Source organism: Mycetomoellerius zeteki, unplaced genomic scaffold (genome assembly GCF_001594055.1).
Source record: "Mycetomoellerius zeteki isolate Tzet28-1 unplaced genomic scaffold, Tzet1.0 scaffold212, whole genome shotgun sequence".
NCBI lineage: Eukaryota > Metazoa > Arthropoda > Insecta > Hymenoptera > Formicidae > Mycetomoellerius > Mycetomoellerius zeteki.
This window is the reverse complement of record NW_017257086.1, coordinates 596,549-622,969: the sequence shown is the minus strand read 5'-3', so window position 1 is coordinate 622,969 and position 26,421 is coordinate 596,549. Positions and strand designations below refer to the sequence as shown.

At 32.4% G+C, this 26,421-nt stretch overlaps 3 protein-coding genes across 6 annotated transcripts in view; all 3 read left to right on the top strand.

Moving 5' to 3' along the window:
* The first annotated feature begins 343 nt into the window (after window positions 1–343).
* On the top strand, window positions 344–1,546 carry galla-1 (cytosolic iron-sulfur assembly component galla-1). 2 transcript variants are annotated; one of them, XM_018447858.1, is made up of 4 exons: window positions 344–443; window positions 515–641; window positions 832–1,095; window positions 1,169–1,546. In XM_018447858.1, exons 2-4 carry the CDS (start codon window positions 563–565, stop codon window positions 1,267–1,269), a joined length of 444 nt encoding a protein of 147 aa, XP_018303360.1. In that variant the 5' UTR covers window positions 344–443; window positions 515–562; the 3' UTR covers window positions 1,270–1,546. The 2 variants fall into 2 exon arrangements, with proteins under 2 accessions (XP_018303360.1, XP_018303358.1); XM_018447856.1 differs by having other exon boundaries at window positions 344–641.
* Window positions 1,547–2,251: 705 nt separating this feature from the next.
* Window positions 2,252–8,509, top strand: LOC108722704 (serine protease snake). Of its 3 annotated transcripts, none has more exons than XM_018447947.1 (6): window positions 2,252–2,320; window positions 2,807–2,936; window positions 5,359–5,559; window positions 6,424–6,689; window positions 7,065–7,357; window positions 8,012–8,509. In XM_018447947.1, the coding sequence occupies exons 2-6, from the start codon at window positions 2,849–2,851 to the stop codon at window positions 8,307–8,309; spliced, it is 1,146 nt and encodes a 381-aa protein (XP_018303449.1). In that variant the 5' UTR covers window positions 2,252–2,320; window positions 2,807–2,848; the 3' UTR covers window positions 8,310–8,509. The 3 variants fall into 3 exon arrangements, with proteins under 3 accessions (XP_018303449.1, XP_018303448.1, XP_018303447.1); XM_018447946.1 differs by having other exon boundaries at window positions 2,270–2,458; XM_018447945.1 differs by having other exon boundaries at window positions 2,270–2,458; window positions 5,356–5,559.
* A 281-nt stretch (window positions 8,510–8,790) lies between these two features.
* Window positions 8,791–26,421, top strand: part of LOC108722624 (dynein heavy chain 9, axonemal) — a 28,413-nt gene continuing 10,782 nt past the window's right edge. Inside the window, 40 exon segments of the mRNA XM_018447819.1 lie at window positions 8,791–9,021; window positions 9,368–9,601; window positions 9,683–9,790; window positions 9,963–10,182; window positions 10,674–10,826; window positions 11,029–11,240; window positions 11,573–11,806; window positions 11,961–12,164; window positions 12,271–12,462; window positions 12,552–12,761; window positions 13,132–13,406; window positions 13,471–13,589; window positions 13,892–14,209; window positions 14,340–14,451; window positions 14,586–14,786; window positions 14,954–15,182; window positions 15,483–15,578; window positions 16,366–16,706; window positions 16,822–16,978; window positions 17,105–17,337; window positions 17,692–17,981; window positions 18,958–19,106; window positions 19,367–19,612; window positions 19,673–19,815; window positions 19,817–19,886; window positions 20,043–20,244; window positions 20,348–20,514; window positions 20,751–21,163; window positions 21,577–21,847; window positions 22,331–22,593; window positions 22,663–22,973; window positions 23,372–23,487; window positions 23,590–23,801; window positions 23,921–24,124; window positions 24,493–24,564; window positions 24,783–24,998; window positions 25,101–25,338; window positions 25,422–25,614; window positions 25,879–26,056; window positions 26,290–26,418. Coding sequence (XP_018303321.1) covers window positions 8,890–9,021; window positions 9,368–9,601; window positions 9,683–9,790; window positions 9,963–10,182; window positions 10,674–10,826; window positions 11,029–11,240; window positions 11,573–11,806; window positions 11,961–12,164; window positions 12,271–12,462; window positions 12,552–12,761; window positions 13,132–13,406; window positions 13,471–13,589; window positions 13,892–14,209; window positions 14,340–14,451; window positions 14,586–14,786; window positions 14,954–15,182; window positions 15,483–15,578; window positions 16,366–16,706; window positions 16,822–16,978; window positions 17,105–17,337; window positions 17,692–17,981; window positions 18,958–19,106; window positions 19,367–19,612; window positions 19,673–19,815; window positions 19,817–19,886; window positions 20,043–20,244; window positions 20,348–20,514; window positions 20,751–21,163; window positions 21,577–21,847; window positions 22,331–22,593; window positions 22,663–22,973; window positions 23,372–23,487; window positions 23,590–23,801; window positions 23,921–24,124; window positions 24,493–24,564; window positions 24,783–24,998; window positions 25,101–25,338; window positions 25,422–25,614; window positions 25,879–26,056; window positions 26,290–26,418 — 8,063 coding nt within the window. The 5' untranslated portion in view covers window positions 8,791–8,889.

The following is a 26,421-nucleotide window of genomic DNA, read 5'->3' as shown; positions in this document are numbered from 1 at the left end:
GTGAGCGCTCACTGCTATTGGTGTATTCTTTTAGATCATCCAATAGCAGCGAGAGCTCATTGATCCGCTCCGCAACAGTTGAGTCTGCTGAACGCGACCAATAAAAACGCACAAATGAAATAGCGGCCTTAAACCTAATCTACATTGGTCGTATACGTCGTAAGCGTCGTGCGACTTTAAAATTGACATATCGGATTGGCTGACGCCTACGATACGACCGATGTAGATTAGATCTTAGACTAAAAATACTAGAGACTTTTGGAGAATCTTAAAAAGTAGAGGAAAATCTTCGATGTGTGACTTTTGGCAACCCTGCCCTTCGCCTTCGGACATACATGTAATTGCACGTAATGTAATATAACGCATATTCCGAAATCCGAATGCTGCGTTATTATTCTCGTATTGTCACTTTGTGAATTACAGTGAATTGCTATGGAGATGATGTAATTCACATCATGCTGTTATGTTTTCTTTGTCATTATCATTAATAAACATGCTATCTTTTTTCCGAAAGTTATCAATTGGCGGAAAGATAAAGGATGGTATATTGCCAGAGACAGTCATGGGAACGGCAGAGGATCTATTGACGGTGAAGAATCAAACGTTAAAGACGGATATCGAGTTAAAAGAATCCGTTTACGGCAAGTTTTGCGCTCTATTTGTGTCTTGTAACGCGCGACCTTTTGGATATTGTCCGATGTCATTGAGATGGTGCGATATTGCAAATGACTTGTCCCTTATACGCTTATTAAAACACTCAAGTGACCACTGAAATTTTTCAGGCAAATTCTATCAATTTATATTTAATCGGCAATTTTTGTTGCTTTTCAGATTTATTAAGGACAATCAAGGATCCTGAAAAACCACAAACTTTGGAGCAACTGGATGTTGTATACGAAGATTGTATAAAAGTTTGCCACAGCACACCAGGAGGGATTTCTGTCATTCGTGTGGAATTTAATCCTACAGTGCCTCATTGTTCTTTGGCAACCCTCATAGGATTGTGCATCCGCATTAAATTGGAACGTCAATTATCAGCGTCATTTAAATTAGATATCTATATTAAGAAAGGTGCACATTCCACTGAACAAGAAAGTATGTATGCTTCTTAAATCTTATTCAGTTTTCAGTGTATAGTTTGTTTTTAATTATTTGCGTTAAATTGCAGTTAATAAACAAATTAATGATAAGGAACGTATAGCGGCTGCAATGGAAAATCCAAACTTACGGGAACTGGTGGAGAAATGCATACTAGAAGAGGATTATTAGTGTTGTGCGATAAAGCATGTACTATTTACATCAAATATTTTTCTGAATACCTGAAATATAATTTTAATCTAGTTTATAATAATCATGTAAATAAATAATGTATTTTGTTTATATTGGCATATAATTAAGTCCAACTCATCTCGTGCATAAGCGCGTAATCAAATTATTTCAATAGAGATATTACAATCATTGTAAATCAAATTTTTATAACTTGATAATTGTAATCTTGCATTTTTCATAAAGATGCATAAGTGTATACCTATCTAATCGTATAGACACCCCCCTCGAAATATTTAATTATACATTTTATATAACGTAGATGCGTAAAAAATACAAATTTTGTAGACAAATACATATATAAACAGTGATTAAATCAATAGAACGAAAAAGTTCAATTATTTCATTGCGATATTTTTTTCAATTTTTCTTTAACTCTCACAAAAATAAATATCGTTGGCTGCATTCAGTAGAATGTTTATTTTGCAACTGTTGAAAGTTTTTTCGTTCTAATTGGATTATACTTTTAGATCTAAAAGCATAATCTAATCAATGAAGAAAACTTCTAACAGAGTTGTAATCTAAACGTCCTGCTAAACGCGGCATTTGTTTTTATTTTCTTTATCGAATTATATATAATAGCTAATGACTGATACAAATAAAGAATCAAAAAAACGTAAAATAATATTCCTTCATGTATTTAAGATGTATTTTATTTTACGAGTATAACCTCTTCAAGAGAGAAGATACAATTTTAATTCATATAAAATGATTTTTAAACACGCTGACTACTTTTAAATTCTACTCCGATGTTTCAAATTACAGGAGAAATGCTCGATCGAGTGTGCATGCACTTGATATGCGTAACACTGTACGTATACATACAATGTACGGAACAGTGAAATAAGCCCCGTGATGACGGTGACGACTATACCGGATCACATTCGCATCGCGTGGCGTCAGTCGTCAGCAGTCATCAGTCGAGTGTCGAATCGAGTGTCGAGTCCAGTCGAGTCTCGAGCAGCCTCGAGCCTCGAGCTGCGGGCAACGTGTTGCAAGTGCCTTTTTTTTACTTGTATTATTAATCGATGTTTCTGGAAGAAAATATTTTCGAATATCTTTTTAAAAATAAGTGATCTATTTGGAGAGTGAACTAGTTTTGATTTGCGAGATACAAGTTAAAAATTCCTTCGTAAGAATCTATTAATTATTATTGTTAAAAATATACAAAGTTTGTAATTAAATTTAAAATTTAAATTTGTATTTATAGTTACGTATACATTTTCGAATTATTTTTCTTCTTATCTCCTAAATTAATCAGCAAATTTTTAAAAATTACACATTTTTTTATAAATCTACGTCTTAATAACATCGTATAAACAGGGAATGTCATTATTTAAAAATATAATTTATACTTACATATATACATACGTATATATGTACAAACATGGTATATAATTAAATTTCTAAAATTTAAATTTAAACGATTATAACTAAATTTTTCTTGAAAATAAAATATATACGTATACACTTTTTTTAGCCAAGTCAAGTGAACAACGTTATAAAACATCGTGTGATAAAGATGGGCTACAGTTTGTCTTTCTCGATTCTTATCGTCCTATTATTCAAGTTTTTTACTCATGGCTTACCAATAGAAGAGGAACTTTACGGTATAAGATATGTAAATATTTTAAATATATTAAGTTATTAGGAATGTTAATAAGAATATTTTAAACATTTCTATTTGAAACATTATTTTTTCTTTTTCACACTTTTCCGAGAAACCTAAGGTATTTTTTGTACGAGTGATTAACTAAAAATTTCTTGTATCATTATATTATTATCTACCGTTATAGTTACAAGTAAAGTGTGATAAAAACAACTCATGCCAACTCAAGGGTTAACAGATCAATTTGATAATTGCGTTTTTAATGCATTACAGAAAGTCCTATGAATAATTCAATTAAATTGACGCGATTTTGCAAAATATATTGATCTGCTTTCGAAGCTATATGACTAGATAAACGTCACAGAATGGAGTTCGGGGTGAATCGTTATCGCATTTACACACGTTTTTTTTTAATTTATTTTCTATTTAATTCATTCTCTATTATGAAAATGATATGATTCATTCCCAGCATTAAGTAACATATACTTTCCGATAATATTAATATGCGCAATATTGAAATGATAAATTGAGTGTGTTTACGTTCAGTACCTATCAACTGTTTTTCTTTGCTTTCTAAGATTTATATCAGAAATATTATCCATAACTTGATCTTAATTTTGATAACTGTTTCTGTAAGTTATTTTTCTTTCAAGAAAATAGAGAGTAAACTTCTAAATCAACATTACATATTTTTATAATTAAATCTTACATTAGAGTTCAAATTGCTACATTAATCAAAAAATATAATTTTAATATTTGTTTGTTTTCTTGAAACTCGATTTACGAAACTATCTTCTTTGTTCACAATCGTTGGAAAATTATTAATGTCTGGATTTTTCGTTAAATATTTTCGTTAAATTTTTATAATTATAGTTTTTCCCCGCTGTTTTTCCCCGCTGTTTTTCCCCGCGGCTACCAAATACTATAAAGCTTTTACCATTATGTACCAATACCGCAAAGCGACGCAATATATACATACGTGATTAATTTAAATGAAAGATCGACAAAAGTCGTCGCGTGTCCATAATTTTTTACGTTATCGATAGTCTCTATTGCTCCTTTATATAAGCATAAAAAAAGCGTTTTCATTAAATATACACTGAGAAAAAAAATCTTAATTTCAAAGAAATATTTCTTTGCTCTTATTCAAATTATTACTTTGGATCAATGGAAATTTCTTTAAAATTAAAGTATGTTTTTTAAAGTAAAAAAATATCTTAATCTTCAAAGAAATTTTCATTGATCCAAAGTATAGTAATAATTTGTTTGAATACAAGCAAAGAAATATTTCTTTGAAATTAAGATATTTTTTTCTCAGTGTAGGTATGATGAAATTTATTCGCAATCTAGAAAGATAAAAATATTTTTTATTAAAGATAAAACTTAATATATTTCATGTATCATAGAAAAAAACGATTTATTTTTGTGTATGCTTTAAAGCCTTTCAATATACCGCTCAAAAATTTCAACACGTCTTATATGTTTTTGCTCTAACAATTTTATTTTTCATATATAAAATATAAAATTATAATATATAATCGGTCATGAAAGTATTCAAGAGTTGCGAATTGCCAAAAAATTATTATAAACGGAAATTTTAGGTTTTTTCAAATAGGTGATTATCATGTATATCGATTGAAAAAAAGATATCAATTTCAAATTTTGCGCTAAACAGATAAAACACCGATAAAACATTTGAATATCATGACGATTTACAATGAGAAAATAGAAACAATACATGTAGTCTCATAGAAATTAAGTGTCGAATTAAACATAAATGTTTAATTAAGATATTTGAAAAATTTATCGATCACAAAATATCAAGAATCTGCTTTCTGTTATTAAAACCCAAGGAAATTAAGTTTGAACTAAAATCTGAGAAGACATAAGTTCACTTTTCCTAATTTTAGTTAAAGTATGTAATAAATTAAATGGAGAGTGTGCTAAAACTATTAAGCAGTAGTGTATAATTTTATAATTTTCCTGGAATATATATAAAATTTAAATCTGAATTTCTGATTAACTTGTTTAAGTTAAATAATTTAGTCACAAAAGTTTAAATTAAAAGTAATAAAAGGGAAATATTTCTATATAACGAGAGAAAGAGAGAGAGAGAGAGAGAGAGAGAAAGAGAGAGAGAGAAGTGTAATATTTTTTTTATCCTTCTAGTTGAAGATAATGATTGTATGCACATTGTGTTGCGCAAATAAATACTATCATTAAAAAATAGTGTTTAAGTGTAATCTCATGAGAAAAAAATGACTGTCGGTCTTATGAGTAAAAATGCGGGCGTGCACAAGATTAGTTTTAACGACCGTGCTGGTCTTTTCCTTTATGAGCTTCTCCTATGATTCTTTACGAAATAATACCAGCAAAATATAATATATCTGAAATTGAAATAATCTCGTTTTATTTGAAAGCAGAAGGCAGTTACTGCAGAACAGAAGATGGAGAGAAGGGAGTGTGCAGAAAGATATACGAATGTCCATCCAGATTGCAAGAGGTGAAGGAGGGTAAAAGAAACTCGGATTCGAAAGGACGTTGCGGTTTCCAGGATTTCACCGAAATTGTTTGTTGTCAGTTCAATATTACGGATAAGATAGGACTTCGACCAGCAGAGATAGGTATGATATCATTTTGATCATCACGAAATGTTATTTGTTTCTTTAAATAGTAGAATAGGCGTTTCTCTCTCTCTCATATTAATCCGAAAATTGAAGAATTGTGATAATTTTTTAGATGCAGTGCAATTTCATGATGACTGAAAAAAAATTACGCGTTATAATTATTCTTTTTAAATTTCATTAAAATTAATTCATTTCTTATTTTTTCATAATGTGTCACACTCAATTTCTGTCACGATTTTTACATTTAGGATACGTTTCCGCAAAGTAAAATCTATCATCTGGATTTACAAATTACTGTGCTACTCAATCGTGAAATATTTTTTTAGTTCGAGAAAACTATGCAAAGAGACGAACGATTACATCGTTAAAAGATACGCTGTTGATTAATATTCTTTTTTTCAGAAACAGGTTTTTCAGAACAACAGCTATAATTTTTTGACAACAGTCTCTTATTTTCTTCCTTCAAAAGACAAAATGCGACAACATCTATGCTTAATTTGATGTGTTTTGTAACTTAGACCTACGTAGCAATAGCATATTATGATTTTAAGATACGTATTCGCAAAATATCTGCATCCATTCAAACGAAACGTTTTGATGTTTATCGTACTTATCATTGTATTTACGTCATTAACACGCGCTCGTGTGCAAATTGCATCATTTCCGAGAATCTTGTTTAAATAACGAACGGCCTTGAGATGAAGACGCGCACGGTGACGTAACAATCTTGATTTTACAGTGATAATTACGACGGATCCATAGATCCAGACGAGTCGGTTGCGCGTTAACCAGTCGATCGATTATGTTCTTTAGGATGCAAAAGGTGATCTTTAACGCGCGTCGTCGCACTTGGATTTTTAGCATGTCGTGAATATGAGAACGAGATCGAGACCAACAGTAAGGAGAAAAGAGACACGGCTGAGGTGCAATTCAACATATTCAGCGGCACTCAAACCGAGCGCGGGGAATTCCCGTATATGGTCGCCTTGGGATACGAGAACGAAGACAAGGACGATGACAATTCGGAAGCTATCAAGTACAACTGTGGTGGCACGTTAATTTCCTCGCAATACGTACTGACCGCTGCTCACTGCGTCAGTAATATACAGGAGAAAGTACCGGTAGAGGCAAGTAACGAAGCGAGCTCCAAGTTCAAGGTCGTGATTCACTGACCATCTAAATATTATATCTGCGTCGGTCGGATTGATTCGGGCGAAAGTGATTTTTGTATCTTATATGGAAAGACTAGATTCGCGTAAAATATTTCAATCGTGCGAAGATTTTTCAATTTTCATCTAAAAATGTATAAGTAGTAACAAACTTTTACCGCATAAATGTTACAGATACTAGATGTTCTGCAAATATAGACACAAAATTTTCATTTAACATTCCATTTTCCTTCGATCGATTTTGCTAATAAAATAAACAATAGCGTTTTTCTTCGTCAATCAAACAGATTTTACCTATTATTTAAGGATTATAAATCTTCTTTGCTTCTACAGGTGAGAGTCGGCAGCGAAGATTTGAAGAGCATCGGGAATGCGCAACGAATTCCCATAAGCAACGTAATACCGCATCCGCAATACAAGCGCAGCGTGAATTATAACGACGTAGCTATTCTGAAATTAAGTACGCCCGTACGTATGGAGAATAACGTACGACCGATCTGTATCCAAACGAAATCTTTAGATTCCATGAATGTACAATCGAACGTAACATTTATTGTGATTGGTTGGGGTGCTACCAGCTTCGACGAGGATGGCAGTACCAAATTAATGAAAACACCAGGTCTCAGGTGAGAATACAAGTATAATACGTAACGTTTCTTATTGTTAGTAACAACTCTCTAGAAAATATTTTCGAACAAATATGTTTACTGAAATTTTTTTACTAAAAATCGAATTTATTATTTAACTCTTATTAAGCTAGTATCTTTGTGATGTTATCTGACAAGTAGCATTATTACATAAAATAAAACATGAAATCGTCTTTCGTTAAAATTATATAATTTATCAATTAGCAAAATCTAATTTGTATAACATAGCCAAAGTTAGTTAACAAATTAGTTAACATAATTTTGACGATTGACAAAATATATTCTTGTATATCTGTTATACTGATGTTTAAAAAAAACCATTCAGCATTTATCTGGAGACAAGGTAGTCTCTCGTCGCTAAGACAAGCGCAATATTGTACACACCATACCGAGTAAAATAGCTTATTGAAATCGAAAACTCAACTGTTTCTACATACAAAATTGTTTTATACCTGAAAAACGATTGAGCTTTATGTTCACTAAGGCTTTTTTACTCAGTATAGTACCATACCATCATTATATGTATCATATAAATATATTAAATGGTTTTTCTTAAACACCTATGTATATCTTTATATAATGAAACAATGATGAGATCTACTATTACGATTTAAATTACACTCCAATTTCTAGTCTCGTAGACAAAGAATCATGCGCCAAATCGTTTAATGATTTCGGCAAATTACCCCGCGGTTTGGACGATAATATGCTGTGCGTATTGGATACCAATGTTACAAGAAGGTCGGACGCTTGTCACGGAGATAGTGGCGGACCCTTATTGATGTTCATTGGATCTAGTCACAGCATTGTGGGAATCACTGCTTTTGGACAAAGTTGCGGAGGATCTATACCGGGAGTTTACACAGCGGTATATTCCTTCTTGGCATGGATTGAGAATCAAGTCTGGCCAGAAATGATCAACGAACGATAGATGGATCGCTTTTCGTTTCGACTCTGTGTTCAATGACTCAACTACTCAGCACGACGTGACGCAATTTAAATACTCTAAAACGACTTGTGGTGTTATTACGTATGGTCATTACGATAATCTAGTCTGAGGCTACGGTCCACTTGATGCTACAAATGTTTCGAAGCATTTTCTCTCTCTCTCTCTCTCTCTCTCTCTTTATTGGTGAATTAGTAAAAATTCTTTCTTCCGATTTTTTTTTGGTCAATTAAATACTTCAAAGCATTTGTATTATAACACCAAGTAGACCGCACCCTGAGCTATTCGTGTACTCTATCCATGTAGCATTTACTTTTTCAATTTCTATCTTACAATGCGCTTTTGTGAATTTTATACTTTTATACATATGATTCTGCTTTTGAATATATGTGATTCTGAATGTACTTATACGTGCTTCAATAAATGTGAATATTCAGCTTGTTTTTCTTTCCCTTTTATTTTGGAAAATAACTTCTCTGTAAAAACAAATGATGCAAATTGACAATGTTCAAACTGTTCAGTTGAAAAGCCTTGAGGATAACAAACTTTTCTCGTAAATGGAAAAATGGCTGATAAGAAAGATGAAGAGAAGAAAGAAGATGATGAACGTGTTGAGTTCCTTTATAAATATTTGGTGCTTTCAAGAAAAATTAAACTCGACAAATGGATGAAGATGTTAACAAACGAGGAATACAAGGTGTAATATTTTCTTCTAAATCTTAACCTTACTCGATGAGAACTAAATTAAATTTTCATGTAACACACTATTGTCTTACTCTATGCTTATTCTAAATAATATATCGTTTTTTTTATTTTCTCTCTTTCTTATATATATATATATATACATATACATAATTTTAATTTATTAATCATATATATGAAAGAAATGCAATATTTAAATTGTACGAAAGAGCTTTTTCATCCAAATTCGAAGAAATTAAAGAAATTTTTTTGTTTTCGCGCGAAAGCGAATCCCAAATAAAATTTTTCTTAGACAAGTAAATTGTTCAATAGATATCTTATTTGTATTACGAAAATGTCAGGAGACGGTTATGAAATTCTTCGGTACACCGACGGAAATGATTCTAATAATACAACTAAATTCCGCCGGTGTTTTGGTGCCGTTTCTGGAGATACCACCGACAGGTTGGGTAAAAACATCGTATTTTATAAAAAAGAATCCTGTCGAGATCACGAAAGAAAATTACAGGAACATCATTATACCCGGCGACATGGCTTCGAAACCTATCGAAGAACTGTCCGTCTTGGTTGAAGAGGTAGTACGATTGCATACTCGAATTAAATATTGTTTGCATCTATAAAAAAAAGACTGAGCTTTACGTGAATGTTCTACCTAGGCTTATGTACCGATATTATCGAATCCGAAGAATCACAAGGGCTGGCCTCGTGTTATCGGTGAGGACATGAAAAAGCATGTTTACGATCTTCGCAACTTGATATGCCAGGTATGAGTAGCTTTAAACTCTTAACCCACAAGATAAAATAGCTAAGCACGGAACAAGTTTTCATTTCTTTTATCTTAATAAAAAAAATTTTTTCATAAAAAATATTTTTCAAAAATTTCATGATATTGTCTGAATTTCTTAGTATCGACGAAAGATACTTTATCACTTTCAGATCAAAGGTAAGATGATGGGACAAACCTTACTACCAATGCCAATGGATATCGAGCAGATATTCGAGGCGGAATGGAAAGCGCAGCAGAGTGGAGGTGTCGAAGTCGATCTTCCTTTAAAAACTAATATAGAAATTATCGTAACGAAATGGTGTTCACAAGTCGGTGATACGCTAAACGAAGAAAGCCCAAGAAATGATAAGCAGTTATTACCAAGCGCGGGTATTGCAGTATTTAAACTGCAAAATTAGAAATGAATTTTTTTGAAATGTTCTAAACATTGTACAAATTTTTTTTCATATATATGTTATTTATTAAAATATAATATAATTTATATATTTTTATATGCACATGACACATAAAAGAGTATATACACGGAGAGAATTTTCTTTTACAATTTACCCTGAAAATATGGTAATTGTATAATACAATATTTTAAAGATTTTTACCATGCATTTCAGTAAAATTGATCAAACTTATTTTATACTTTATTGTAATTTTATTAATGAGTGAGAGATTACATTAAAATTCTTCGAAATACAATGTCGTCCCACGACTGTCATATTTTCAGGGTAAATTCTAAGAAAAAATTCTCTCCGTGTAATAAGAATATATTTTTTTATTTTCCTCAATCAATAATTACCAATCAAATTTAATTGAAAGAAATTGAATTAAGAATTAAAGAATGTTAACCATCAATAATACACTTGCAGAAATTGATTTCTGGTGTCAAAGACTTGTAAACGTCGAATCTATTCACAATCAAATGAAGGATCTACGAGTGAAAAAGATGGCATCTATTCTAGAATTAACCAAGAGCCCCTATTCACCGCGTTTCAAGGCTCTGTTGAAGGACGTTATCGCTGGTTAGATCTTGCTAGCGTTAATAGAAGGATATACTATAAAGAGTATTAATGAATTATGTCGATTAGGCATTCCGTTTTTTTTAACTATAATAAGTATATATCGCTCATTCTAATGAGTTATTCTGAAGATTTTACTAATTAACTTTCAAAAAAACTCAACATACCAAAATTGTATAATATTCATAAGAACTTTTATCTTAAGCGGTAATCGAAGCACGCGATGTATGCGCCTACTTAAAAGCATTGGAACCTCACTTCGAAGATCTACAAAATACCGAATTCAAAGATATACAGCTGAAATTGAAACCACTGCTGCATTGTATATGCCTGATATGGTCAAATTCAAAATACTATTGTATTCCAACGCGAATAATTACGCTGTTATCCGAAATATCTAATCTGCTAATTACCGAGGTATGTAAGAAAAAATAAGTATTTATATATTGAATACTCGAGAAATCAAGATGTTTTGCATAACAACTAAAAATTAATTTATATTTTTCAAGAAAGTATGCGTTAATAAATATCTTTATCATCTCCATTTTGAAAGAAAGAAGATGAAGCTTTTTATTATATATTGTAATGTGGTTTTTAAAATTTTATATGTCCTTAATATTTTCTAAGCCATTAGCGCCCAAATGTTCTGCGCTTTTAACAAAAATATTAGGAATTAATGGGGAAATATATCTATTTCTCTTCTAACAACACAGAAATGTCTATTATATTACAAACTAGAAATTTCGCAGGCTGCCAGATACTTGGATCAGAGTACTTTATTCACTGGCGATATCGAGGATAGTCTAAAACGTTTAATGCATGTGACAAACATTTTAACTTATTATACAGAAATGTTTGAAACATTTCGAAGTAAATTGGATAATTACTTTAAACATCCGACCGAATCAATTCCATGGAATTTTGACGATGAACTGGTGTTTGGAAGAATAACAAATTTTCAAAAACGTTTGGAAGAAATCAAAGTTCGTAATTTATTTTTAAAATAAATATTAAGCTTTTCATAATTGGATTCGCGCATCAATTAACGTAAAAACAATATGATTATTATTTTTAACATAGAATAATTTAAATAATTCTACAAATAATGATAATCATTTATTATGTATTATTTGCCAGATGTTATTTGAAACGGCTCAAGAATATTTTAAACTAGAAAGGATAGAATTAGCAAGTTTAAAAAAGAAAACGTTATGTTCTAAGATATATGACATTTATGATAAATTTGTTAAAATCTACAATGAATTTGCCGAATTAGAATACGATATTTTGATGCCAGAAGAGATACGATTCACAGATCATGTTATTTCTTTTTTAGCAAAAGTAAGTACAATAATCGTGCATTATAATATATCGTATACGTCATTATTATTGCTTTTAATGTAAAGTATAAAATTACCGCCGCAATGTAAAAAATTGTTGACCGTAGGTGGAAGAATTTGACAGACAGCTGGCAAATATATTCGACCAAGCATTTTCTGAATGTCATAATACTGAAATCATGTTTAAAATAATATGGATTCTAGGCTCGATGGCCAACAGACCAATCATCATGGCACAATTATGGCACAATTACGAGAGATTGCTTCAAAGAATTCATGACCATTTTGACGATATTAAAGTGCTTTACAATATTAATATTTCATAAGCATAATACAAGCCGTAAAGATAGATGATGAGTTTTATACAGACTCCAATTACTTTTTTCAGGTCATATTTGACAGTATCTTCAGAGATTACAAGGAGGACGAATGGATTGAAACCGATCAGTATTTCCCGCATGTCGCTGGTGCATTATGTACGTTGACGCAGTTGCGACAACGAATAGACTATCCGATGCAATGTGCGAAATTAGTCGACCATCCTTTAATAAACCTCAGAATAGCACGTGAAACTAAACCAAAATACGATCAAATACAGGTAATATCTCACAAAATCCTAGAAAAAACCCGTGAACTTAATTATCATTTGACTTAGATTGGTATGTTCTTAGATAATCTTAAATCTAAGAACCCTTATTATGAATATCGGATTTTTCAATGTCTTTATTTGTTTATATTCACTTTATATAATGTACTGTAATACTTATCGTAATATCTACTTAATTTTATAAAATATAACATATCAAATATCACTTGTCACTCGCTTCTGATTATTGTTAGCTATTTATGATATAACGCGTTCAAAGTAATCTGATTGTAAAATAAATGTTAAGACATCTAATCTATCTATCTAATGTACTCGACCAATACTCGAATTGTGTTAATAAAGTACATTGTGTTTTCATAAGTCACTTATGGATGCGATGGAGCACAAAATATTCACGGACTGGGCCAACAAGATAGTCGATACAAGTAACTTTCATTTGTCGAAAAGCTTATTAACAGTACACGAGAATAAGCTACTCGATCTAAACTTTGATCCGGAATTGACTGCTCTACTGCGAGAAATTCGCTTTATGATCACTATGAAGAGGACAGACTTATCCGAAGAAGCGATCCAATTATATTATAGAATGCAATATTTTTTTGAGAGTACTTACAATCTCAATTTGCTCGTACAATGGTAAGTGAACATATGATTAACTGATGAGAAATAATTCTATTTACATACATCGTTCAAATGATAGGTACAATTGGATAAGAAATTATAGTTTGCCTGTGGAGTTTGAATTATTGAAGCACGAAATTGAAAACGTAGACGAATTAATTCGCGTTGGCCAGGAAAATTATAATTGGAATTCTCCAGGTGAAATTCTTAATTACAACGATTTATATGTTATATAAATATATAAACATTTAGATGTTATTCATACAAATAATAAACTAAAAGTAACAACATACCTAAATAAATTTTTTTAATCTTTGTAACTTAGAATCGCGGTTGTAACGTCTAATGATATCCTCAGATAACTTTTTGTCTTGCTTCAAAAAGATAATCTGTGAAGCAAGACAAAGGAGAAGAGAGACAGATGATTAGACAAATAAAATCAACTCCGTAACAATTCTCAGCGTAACAACACATAATGCCATCGAGGATTTGTTTCACAGAAGTGCCAAAGTATATAGATAATTTGCTGGGTCTAGTACGAAAGTTACATTCGCGGATCTTGTATGCCCAAGAAAACATCAACACGTTATTGCGAATGATTTACGCGTGGGCGATGTCGCCGATATTAGAGCGTAAGGATTTTAAAGATGAGAATTTGCTCGCTGTGGGTGAACGTGACGAGAATTTCCAAAAGAGATATGACCAGATCGAGCAAGCCGGTAGAGAATTAAATCGAGTCTTGGATGAAAATTATAAACTTTTCTTCGATTTACTGCCCGATTCAGTGTACGAGAAAGATGAAATTGAATTGGATAACAGTAACTTTTATTCACTTCTTTTCTTCGAAGGCTTTTAATTTTTTTTTATGTGACGAATTTATAAGACAACTTTTTAGATTTTAAATTTTCATTAATTTGGTCGAAATATAAAATTGATTATTTGTCACAGATGTGCGAATAGATACGAGAAAACGAGAATTTGAAGAACTTGGAGAATTTGAAGAACTCGAAGGAAGAACAGATGGTGTAGAGGAATTGCGGACTTTACCAAGCAGATTGAGGTATGTACCAATCCTTTCTCAATATTAGAGTGTATAACTTGCTTATGTATATTATTCGTAAACAACAATAAAACATTAACAAATTAGAGTTTTTTTTAACTTATTGTAAAATATGCTTTTATCATTATTATCAGAATTGATGAAGAGAAGGAAAGAATAATTGCGCGCAATGCTATGGAAAATGAAAAAGCCGGCAAGGACGAACGAATGAAGGCGGCAGCTAAAATAACATTAACAAACGAGGAAATCGCTCGGAATATGATCAAATGGAAGCCTTATCTCGTTTACGTCGACAATTTGATATCAAAAGCTTTGATCCAAGCTACTTCTACCAGGTATTGATTTCCATCAAACATTTATTAAAGTTCATATTTTTTTCTGCTAATCGATAAGCAATGTATAAAGACTAAAAGTTAAAGATTAACATGCTCTTAGAAATCTTTCTAAATACTACTAATTAATAATGAAACTGTTTTTCACGCGGTACGTATCTGCGCCGTAGCATATGTTATCTGCTCGATGAAACCGATCCGGAAAGTGACGTATCGCCTCTTTTCGAAATTCACCTATCGCTCGAGATACCTCATATTGTCTTTCGTCCTGCGGTAGATCCAGATGATCCTGAGGGTTTCTATACATTTTACGAGGGTTTGCTGCTTGACATTATGAGAATGGGAACTTTAATACCACGCGTAAATCCTGACATTGCAACGGAACGGGAGCATTATGGAGTACGTCGTTGTATATAGGGTGATCAATAATAGGCGCATTTATTGCATATGATCATACTTTGCATGTTAAAAGTAAAATATCTTTTCTTAATTGTTTATGTCCAAACATGTTTAATTAAAAAGAAGAAATCAGCGAACTTCGCTGCAGGAACGAGAATATACAAAAGCAGCTAATTCTTCAGCTAATTTGTGGATTTCAATGCTTAAAGTTTTGTCTTCTTTTTTTTTCGTAACTGTTTACACATATACACGCGCACACATATGATTTTTCTATTATTAATCGTTATATAATACTTTAAGGTTGATTTAGCAGAAGAAGAAAATATCGTTTTTATGCTCGAGGAAACGTGTAATCGAATCAAGTTAGGTTTGGTGCAAGCACAGGAATACGTCGTTGTAAGATCTTCAAGCAATTTTATGATTATCTTATTTTTAATCTTAATTGTGTGTAAATATATCTTGCTTGTCATATATTTGTGAAAGCAATAACTTAATAACGTGAATGTGATGCAATAGAACTTTCACTATCCCAATTCCATAGAAAAACAAAAAATCTGATAGCAAACTTCAGAATAAGAGAGCAATCACTTTTCTGCACCCAAAAAAATATTCTGCCGATAAGCGGGGAATTCCTCTTAGCATTTCCTCTAAGCAAAAAATCTTACATTAATCTTACATTAATCAGGTGCGTGTATTTATAACATGTATTTATAACATTCATCTATAAAAATGAGGACATATGAGCTATGATCAAAAATAAATTCCTCTATAGAAAATTCTATTATAATAACTCGAATAGTCTTTTGAAATAAAAGGATACACAAAATACTAGCGGTACGCTTACTTGTTAGAAAAGGTTTGTCATTTACGTGCTACAGTAGTACGCGTGCATATCAGTACATGCAAGACATTCTTCTATAGTATTGAGAGGATCGCAATCCTAAATCCAGTACTTTAGAGTTATACGAAATTCCTTCATTTTGTAGAGTATCCTCTTGAGGTCATATATATAGTAAATGGAAAATCCTCTGACATTAACACGGAACCGCTAAATGGCAGAATATTTTTTTTGGGTGTGGCAATGTAAGCTTCATCTATTTAAGAGAAAACAACTGACATCTGCATAATTAATGACTTATCCATTATTTATGCTCCACGAAAATCAATATTTCTTGAATTGCAGATTTTTGAACCATTTTCCTGGTTATGGCTTGACGATAGACAACAATATTTGAATTTGTTTTTACGTTTTGGCCGCGCACTCACGGACGAAGAAAAAAATATAGTAATGCAAGAGAATTTATTGGAATATCTAAAAGAGAGAAAGCCAGGATTGGCTGATTTTAAAAGAGAAATTGACTACTTTATGGAACTTTATAAAAAATGCGACGAGTTTGAGAATGAAAAAGTTTTCTTGCGTTGGCTGCGGCTAGATGTAAGAGCCTTGAAACAAGCTTTACTGAATACAATCTGCAAGTGGACTAATTTATTCAAGACACATCTGGCTGAACATGTCAACAACGAGTACGTATTCTTATGTACATATCTATGTCTTATATTTCTTTTTAAATCTTATGGATTAATTAATATTGTGCATGTATATTAATATATTCAATTTTCATTACACTATATGTTACAGACTCAGAAATCTTAGCGAATTCTTGACGAATGCTTTAAAGAAATTTACCCAGCCAATCGCACCAGATGATTACGAGGACTTGTTGAACACTATATATTATTTAAAGGAGGTACGAGATCGACAATACCAAATTGATGATATGTGGGAGCCTATCAAGGTAATAAAAATAGAAAATCTAAATATAAAAAGTAGCGTAACTCTGTTTAGTTTTTAATGACCATCTTACTTGTAATAATTTATATAAAACAGAACAGCTAGTAACAATTAGTTTATTCAATTGCAGGCGACTATAGATCTTCTTAAACAATACCAAGTGAAATTCGGTGAAGAAACTTATAACTGGCTGACAGAATTACCAGAGCAATGGGCAACGGTCAAAAAATGGGCAGCGCAAGTGAAACAGCTTGTGAATCCTTTGATGGCACGTCAAATTGACTTATTGAAGAAACGTCTCAATTATTATGATTTCAGACAACAGCAGTATCTAGCGCGTTTTCGCGAAAACATCGTATTCAGGTAAAGCAATCGCAGCATTTATTTGAATAAAAAATAAATAAAGTAAAAATATTATAGTATATGAACAGCTACGGCCTCTATAAAAAAATATTTAAGTTTTTTTACACAGATTTTTAATTACATTGAAAAAAATGCATGTAATTTTACATGGAAATTACATGTCTATGACTGGAAAATTATCTAAATTACCTAAATTACAATTTCCTGTAAATTTCCAATCATATTTAGGTAATTTAGATAATTTTCCAGTCATAGACATGTAATTTTCATGTAAAATTACATGCATTTTTTTCAGTGTACTTAACTATTTAAAGACAATTTATGTTTCAATAATAAATTACAATCAATCAATAGTTTCGACTGTACTAATGTATATGAGAAATTGGACAAGATAAATGAAGAAATTTTACGATTCGAAGAGGAATTAAAGGCATTGCATGATCAAGCGAATATATTTGAACAACAGATGACAGAATTTAAACAAATAAAATTTGCTAGAAGAGACTTAAAGCTTCTGAAGAATCTTTGGGATTATGTTAATATTATTACGTCGAATCTAGACGAATGGAAGACAACATTTTGGAAAAAAATAGATATCGAGGGAATGGAACAAGAGTGTAAAAAATTGATTCGGGAGTTGAGACGTAAGTTTTGCATTGATAATTGATGCATTTAATAATATCAAGTTTTTAGAGATTCTCAAAATCGAAATGTTAATTATATCTTCTCAATATTTAAATACACATATTTTGAAGTTTATCAAATATGTTACGAAAATGTTATATACAGGGTGTTTCCAAATTAAATGGCAAAACTTCGGGAGCGTGTAGAGGAGTAAAAAACTAAGAAAAAAAGTCCTATAGACATATGCTCGTTTTTGCTCCGTTTCAGAGAAATCGAAAAAAAATGTTTACATTTCTTGCCATATCTAGCACCGACATATTTGATTACATTTTCCACTTTCTGTTATGAATTTGTCAGTCGCTCTTTGAAAGCCTTTAACAGTAGATGAATTTTGTCTTTTGCAATATGCCGCGTACGTATTCTAATAGTGAATATGCTGATATGGTTTTTGTATACGGTTTCTGCAACGGTAATGCTTTAAAGGCGGTGCGAGAATATGCACGACGATTTCCAAACAGAAGAGTGCCAAACCGAAGAGTGTTTATGTTGACATTTAATAGATTGCGAGAGACTGGATCATTTTCAATTCGACAAGAAAACAACCGATTTCAAGCAGCGTTACGAAGAGATTTGCAGGCAGGGAATCGTATTTTACAACATTTTGACAATCATCCTGAGACCAGCGTTCGGAATGCGTCGGCTGTATTGGGAGTGTCACCACAAACAATTTGGCGAACTGTAAAAGGAGATAATCGCTATCCCTACCACATTCAAAAAGTGCAAAATTTATTACCTCAAGATCATTGGAACAGATTGAACTTTTGTAACTGGTACCTTCAGACATGCCACAATGATATTTTATTTCCATCTAAAATAATGTGGTCAGATGAGGCAACATTTACCAGAGGTTTGGAAACACCCTGTATATATATATATACATATATTAATACAAAACACATGTAAATTAAAAAATCGATGTGCTTTATATTAATTTAGAATTAGATAAAGAGGCACGAGCTTGGGATTTATATGCTCATATAGAAGCACAAGTGAGAAATATGGTATCATCATTACGAGCAGTTTCAGAATTACAAAATCCCGCCATCAAGGACAGACATTGGCAAGAACTTATGGTTAAAACCCGAGTGCGTAAATACTATAATGCTATTTCCCCAAAGACAATACCTCAAAATATTCATTTCATAAATTCATTAACCATTAAAAAATATTATGTATGTGATATATTATATATATGTACATATATACATATACATATATAGATCTCAGAGATTTAATTTTATGTAGTGAACTTTAAAGGTTTACACAATGATAAAAAATAATTTCTATTTCAAACCAATTTATCCAATCGATTTGAACATTAGTAATTCTAATTAAATTCTTACAGGTGAAATTCACTATGGATGATAAAACCACTTTAGAAGATTTATTGAAATTAGAACTTCACAAATTCGAGGAGGAAGTTAAGGACATGGTAGATAAGGCAGTTAAAGAAATGAGCATGGAGAAAGTCTTCAAAGAGTTGCACAACATATGGGATATTCTTGAGTTCGGTAAAGAGACACATGAACGCACTAAACTTAGTATTTTAAATATAAGCGAAGAAGTAATCGAGATGTTGGAAGAAAATCAGGTATACGCCTTATCTGAATTTCTGATTCAACCCCAAAGACAGGAAAGATTATTATCGTAGGTACAATTGCAAAACATGTTGGATTCCAAGTATGTTGCCTACTTTCTCGATGAAGTGACAGATTGGCAACAAAAGCTTAACAATGCAGATGCCACGATAAATGCCTGGTTTCGAGTCCAACGAGCTTGGATGCACCTCGAGAGTATCGGAAGACATAAGAAGTCAATTGCCGGAAGAATCGAAACGTTTCGAGAAGATAGACAAGGATTTTAAAGTAATTTTAAGAAATCTGACAAACATAATATTTTTTTATAATAAAAAGAAATTTTCAAAATCAATAATTTAAAACAATTATATTTCTGGTTTAATTTTAATAATTTATATAATTTTATGATTACATTAATTGGACATTTTCGGATTTTCTGTCAAGGATTTGTTGAAAGAAATGTTGAGCAATCTGAATATAATAAAGTCAACGAATAAACCAAAACTTTTGGATCGGCTCGAGGAATTGGAGAGACAATTAAATATTTGCGAGAAAGCTCTGTCTGATTACCTAGAGACAAAAAGACTAGCTTATCCACGCTTTTACTTCATCTCGTCTGCAGATCTATTGGACATATTAAGCAATGGTAAAGCCTTCTCTCTCTCTCTCTCTCTCTCTCTCTCTCTCTCTCTCTCTCTCTCATAATAAGAAATTTATTTTGCGAAATTACATATATTTTATTGCAACAGGAAACAATCCCGAATTGGTATGCAAGCATTTGTCCAAATTGTATGATTCGTTAGCAAAGCTCCAGTGGAAAATTGAAGAAGGAAAATCAACGAAACACGCTAACAGGATGATAGCAAAGGATGGAGAGGAAATGGCCATGCATGGGACATGTGACTGCACGGGAAAGGTATTATAAGTTAATCAACTCCAAAAGACAAAACTTAAGATATATAGTATATATGGAACAACACGTATATTAAATCACGCTGGTCATGACTCATATACCAGTATGTTTTTGTTAAATAATGATAGTGGTAAACGTATGTTTGGTGTTTTTTTTACATTTTTTCTTATTACTTACACTTCATAACTATCCGCTACTCTGGCTATCCGGTTACTTCTGCATAATCGCCTCATTTACAGGTTGAGATTTGGTTGAATCGCGTCACAGAAGCAATGAGAAAAAGCGTCAGATATCGTTTCAGTCAGGCTGTTGCATCGTACGACGAGAAACCTCGCGAATTTTGGATTCTAGATTACGAGGCACAGCCAGCTCTATGCGGCACGCAAATCTGGTGGACGACTGAAGTGAATATAGCATTCGCGAGACTCGAAGAGGGATTCGAGAACGCGCTCAAGGATTACCAGAAAAAACAGATCGGCCAACTAAACACTTTGATTGCAATCTTGCGCGGCGAGTTAAATGAGAACGATCGCCAGAAGATCATGACTATCTGTACCATCGATGTGCATGCGCGTGACGTTGTCGGAAAATTAATATCTATTAAAGCAGAGAGCTCTTCTAGCTTTACATGGCAATCGCAATTAAAACACAGGTAACTACACAGAGATTATACAAATAACTGATTTTCTTTATTATTTAGAAAAACATTTGCATGCGACATATATATGAATTTTCAAAAGAAATTGTCTGCTCACCGAAAATTCGTATTAATTAAATTCTAATTCAAATCCATCAATGGATTCAAATATATTAATGAGAAAGTGATGATTTATAAGAATTCTTTCTCTAATTAGTCAAAAAACATACAAATAACACTTGTAAATATAGAGGCACTGACATTATATAATGTATTGATAAATCGATTTTGAAAATATGAATTACCGTAATACAGCTGTATTGAATTTCCATCCCGATATTTCATTCCTGTCCCGATACCGTAGACACTAATCTTCTCGCGCAGGTGCAGGAAAAAAGAGAATTGAAAGAGATTGTTTCGCCTCGTAGGTGGGACGACAAATCAGGAGATTGCTTCGCCAACATTTGCGACGCATGTTTCATATACGCTTACGAGTACCTGGGTAACGTGCCACGGTTGGTAATTACGCCGTTGACGGACAGATGCTACATTACGTTGACGCAATCGTTGCATCTGATAATGGGCGGAGCACCGGCTGGGCCTGCAGGGACGGGGAAAACCGAGACGACCAAGGACCTCGGTAGAGCTCTTGGACAAATGGTTTATGTCTTCAACTGTTCCGAACAAATGGATTATAAAGTACATTTCTTTCTTCTCTCTTTCTTCTATTTTTTTTACATGAGATTCTTGTATGTGAAACGTTCAGTTTCAAAAGGTGTTGTCTTGTCGTACCTATATTCTTGTAAAGTAAATTTATTTTTTTTTGTAGTTACATCGTACAAAATGATGTATTAATAATTTTTCCACTATAATCGCGTTTTCTTCGTCCTAATACTACAAATTATCATGTTACGCAGCATATTTAGTAAAACGTAATCAGTTATAAAAAAATAAATTTTATTATTTCGTGATTTTTAGTCATCTTGTGACACTAATACGTCCATGACCTTTTGAATGCGTTTAACATATTAAATAAACGAAAGAAAAATGCCAAGATATTATAATATAATATTTTTGTTCAACGTATAACGTAAATAATTACTATCTGTTATCTCTATTATATCTTGGATAAAGTATAAGATAAAATTCACAAATTTGTTGTTTCACATTTGGTATCTGTAGTCGTGCGGTAACATATACAAGGGATTAGCGCAAACTGGAGCGTGGGGTTGCTTCGACGAATTCAATAGGATTTCTGTCGAGGTATTGTCGGTCGTGGCTGTGCAAGTAAAATGTGTTCTAGACGGAGTCAAAAACCGGAAAAAGAAGTTCTTATTCTTTGGGGAAGAACTTAATATCGTGGATACAGTTGGCATATTCATAACGATGAATCCTGGTTACGCCGGTAGAACAGAATTACCCGAAAACTTGAAAACATTATTTCGGTAAATGAATCATACGAGGGAGATTATCGAGAGTTAATATTGCGTAACTAATCCGGAATAAATCAACAGGCCCTGCGCTATGGTGGTACCCGATTTTGAACTAATTTGTGAGATTATGTTAGTGGCCGAGGGCTTCCAAGAAGCGAGATTACTGGCGAGGAAGTTTATTACCCTATACACGCTATGTCGAGAGCTTTTATCCAAGCAAGATCACTACGACTGGGGTTTGAGAGCCATCAAGTCCGTTTTAGTCGTCGCTGGAAAGCTGAAACGTGATGATAGGCAAAGGCCGGAGGAGCAAGTGCTAATGAGAGCGCTAAGGGATTTTAATATGCCAAAAGTCGTGACTGACGATGTGCCTGTGTTCATGGGCTTAATAGGTAAGAGGCAGATTAATGTTACTAAAATTGACTAGAGGAGATAAGTTGAAAAAAATCATACGGAGAAAAAAGTTTATTAGTACATCATATTTTATGCCGTCATAGTCAATTTCGTTGGTTATCATGTGAACAACAAAAACTTGTTAAAATACATTTCTCTTCATTTTTAATCTTAAAAAAAAAAGCTTAAAAAGTTATAATCGTTAAAAATAAAGAGAGAAGAAGGCTCGTTTTCTAGATTTTTTTTATAATAAAATTGGTTGATCAGATAAACAAGTTATCTACAGATGAACAAGAAATTTATACACAAAAAATAGTATAATAAATTTTAAGACAAATTATATATTTACAATTTTCTTAAATATATATTGATGTAATTTTTTTATTTTATTACTTAGGAGATTTATTTCCCGCATTGGATGTACCGCGAAAGAGAGATTTAGATTTCGAAATAATGATTAAAGCTGCGGCTCTTGACTTAAAGTTGCAACCAGAAGACGGGTTTATTCTCAAGGTATATTATACACGTAATGTTCACCTTGAATGGTTAATTGGCAAACAAAACGAGAGAGAGAGAGAGAGAGAGAGAGAGGGTTTCTCCATCGATTTGTTTCAGGTGGTACAATTGGAGGAGTTGTTTCACGTTCGACATTCAGTCTTTATCGTTGGCCTCGCCGGAACCGGTAAGACCGAAGTCTGGAAAACGCTTAACCGAACGTACTCAAACCAAAAGCGCAAACCGCACTACAACGATTTGAACCCAAAGGCGGTGACCAACGACGAGTTATTTGGTGTCATTAATCCAGCAACGAGGGAATGGAAAGACGGGTTGGAAGATAGCACACCCGTCAATTTTCAGCGCGCGATCAAACGCGCTACGCGCCACATTAGCCCACGCTCCGTAATAGGCTCGCCACGACTTTCTATTCTTATTGCTACTTTTGCAGGTTGTTCTCCATGATAATGAGGGAGCAAGCCAACATGGCCGGCGATGATCCAAAGTGGATCGTATTCGATGGTGACATCGACCCCATGTGGATCGAATCCCTGAATACCGTGATGGACGATAACAAGGTTCTAACATTAGCGAGTAATGAAAGAATTGCGTTAACCAAACACATGCGCCTTCTCTTCGAAATTTCAAATTTAAGGTGATTGCTTAGCAATCTTTTACAATTTTTTATTTCCAAGTCCTAGAATATAAAACTTTTGAATTCATAAAAAACATTTTTAATTATTCAGATAAAATCTTAATAACAATTTCAGTAGCTTAATTAAAATTTGTTATCATCACCTAATTATCTTTTGATATTCATCACCTGACCATACAAAGAAAACTCAAGGAAAAGGATTGAAATCGGTTAAACTTAAAAAAAGATTGAAACACAAAATTTAGTTTTGCTTTGTTTTAACGAATAAATATTGACATAAAATATGGATTTCATGGCAAAAAAATTTCATTTGTAACGAAAATAGTGTTGTTGCTTACGCATTTTCGATATTCGTGTTTTCATTTCAGGACAGCTACGCCTGCAACAGTGTCTAGAGCAGGAATTTTATATATCAATCCACAAGATTTAGGTTGGAGCCCGTAAGCAATAAATACCTACTGTTATAATGTAGTATATTTCCATATATATATATATATATACACATTCATATGCTATAATATGATAAAGAATTTTTTGAAATAAAAAATAAAGACTACAAGTAATCTTTGAAAAAATTGTTGTCAGGCGATTTCTTATTTTATTGTTTAATAAATAGATATCAATTATTTTCCGAGTTTCAATCTAGAAATTTGCCTAGATTCGTAACAAGTTGGATAGAAACGAGAGATCATTCGGAACGAGCTAACTTATCGATTCTCTTCGAGAAATACATTCCACCTCTGCTGGAAGTAACAAAATCAAAATTCAAGAAGATCACTCCTTTATCAGAAATATGTCACTTAGAAATGCTGTGTCACTTACTCGATTGCTTTCTAACTAAAGAAAACGTACCACTGGACTGCCCAAAGGAATGGTAATATGACATCAGTAAATAAAGTTTTTTATTCTAATAAGTTTTAACAACTCCTTTTATAATTAATGGTAAAAGATATAAAGTTTTACGTTTATACTTTAGGTATGAATTATATTTTGCGTTCGCCTGCATTTGGGCATTTGGTTCAGCAATGTTTCGAGATCAGTTGATTGATTGGCGGAACGAATTTAGCAAATGGTGGCAAAATGAATTCAAAACTATCAAGTTTCCATCAAGCGGAACTGTATTTAGTTACTTTATAGAACGAGAAACGAAAAAATTAATACCTTGGACAGAAAAAGTCGTCTCGTTTGAATTGGATTCAGATATTCCACTTCAGGTTGTCTCCACATTTTATTAGTTTATTTGAAAATGAGAACGTAAAATGCCAAATCACAACAATGTTCAACATATTTAATATAGTCCGCTTTGGTACCAACTGGAGAAACAGTACGCTTGCGTTTTTTCATGGATTTGTTGATAAAGAAGCGCGTTCCGATCATGTTAGTGGGTGGAGCGGGCTCTGGAAAAAGCGTCATTATGGCCGATAAATTGGCAACTTTGCCAGATAACTATAACATTGCAAATGTTCCCTTTAATTTCTATACTACATCAGGTAAATAAACAAGCGAGGCAATTCAAGTTTCTAAAACTACAGAGATTTGAGAGTTAACTTTTACAAATTTTCTATATGTTTTTGAAATAATAACTCTCATAGATTTTGAGAATATTTATAGAATTATTAAAGATTATTTTATTTTAAAACAATTATTGTTACGCCCATTGTCAGTTCTTTGCGAATGATTGCCTATTCTACGTTATAATTGACATAGCCTTCATTTTAACGATAAACTATATTGGTTTTATTTTCGTTGAAAAGATATGTTGCAAAAAGTACTTGAGAAACATTTGGAGAAGAAAGCGGGACGCAATTACGGTCCACCGGGCACAAAATTCTTGGTGTATTTCATAGACGACATGAATATGCCGGAAGTGGACACTTATGGAACTGTACAACCTCATACTCTGCTTAGACAATATATGGATTATAATCACTGGTAATAATTTCGATCTGTAGGGTGAGATGTATAAAGCGTGACAAATTAATTTCTGTTTAGTTCTGTTAGTATTAATTTAAGCGTTTATCTTAGCATAAAATAATTCATTATGGTCGTTAAATATTCCACAAAATCTGAATTATTAATTTGTCATAATTTCAATTCTTCATCACTAATGTGAAATATATAAAAATAATGACAAAGAAATAAAAAGTCTGATAAACATAATGCAGGTATGATAGAACAAAATTAACTTTGAAGGAGATTCACAATACGCAGTATGTATCTTGCATGAATCCTACTGCAGGCAGTTTTGTCATAGATCCACGTTTACAAAGACACTTTGCCGTGTTCGCTGTTAGGTA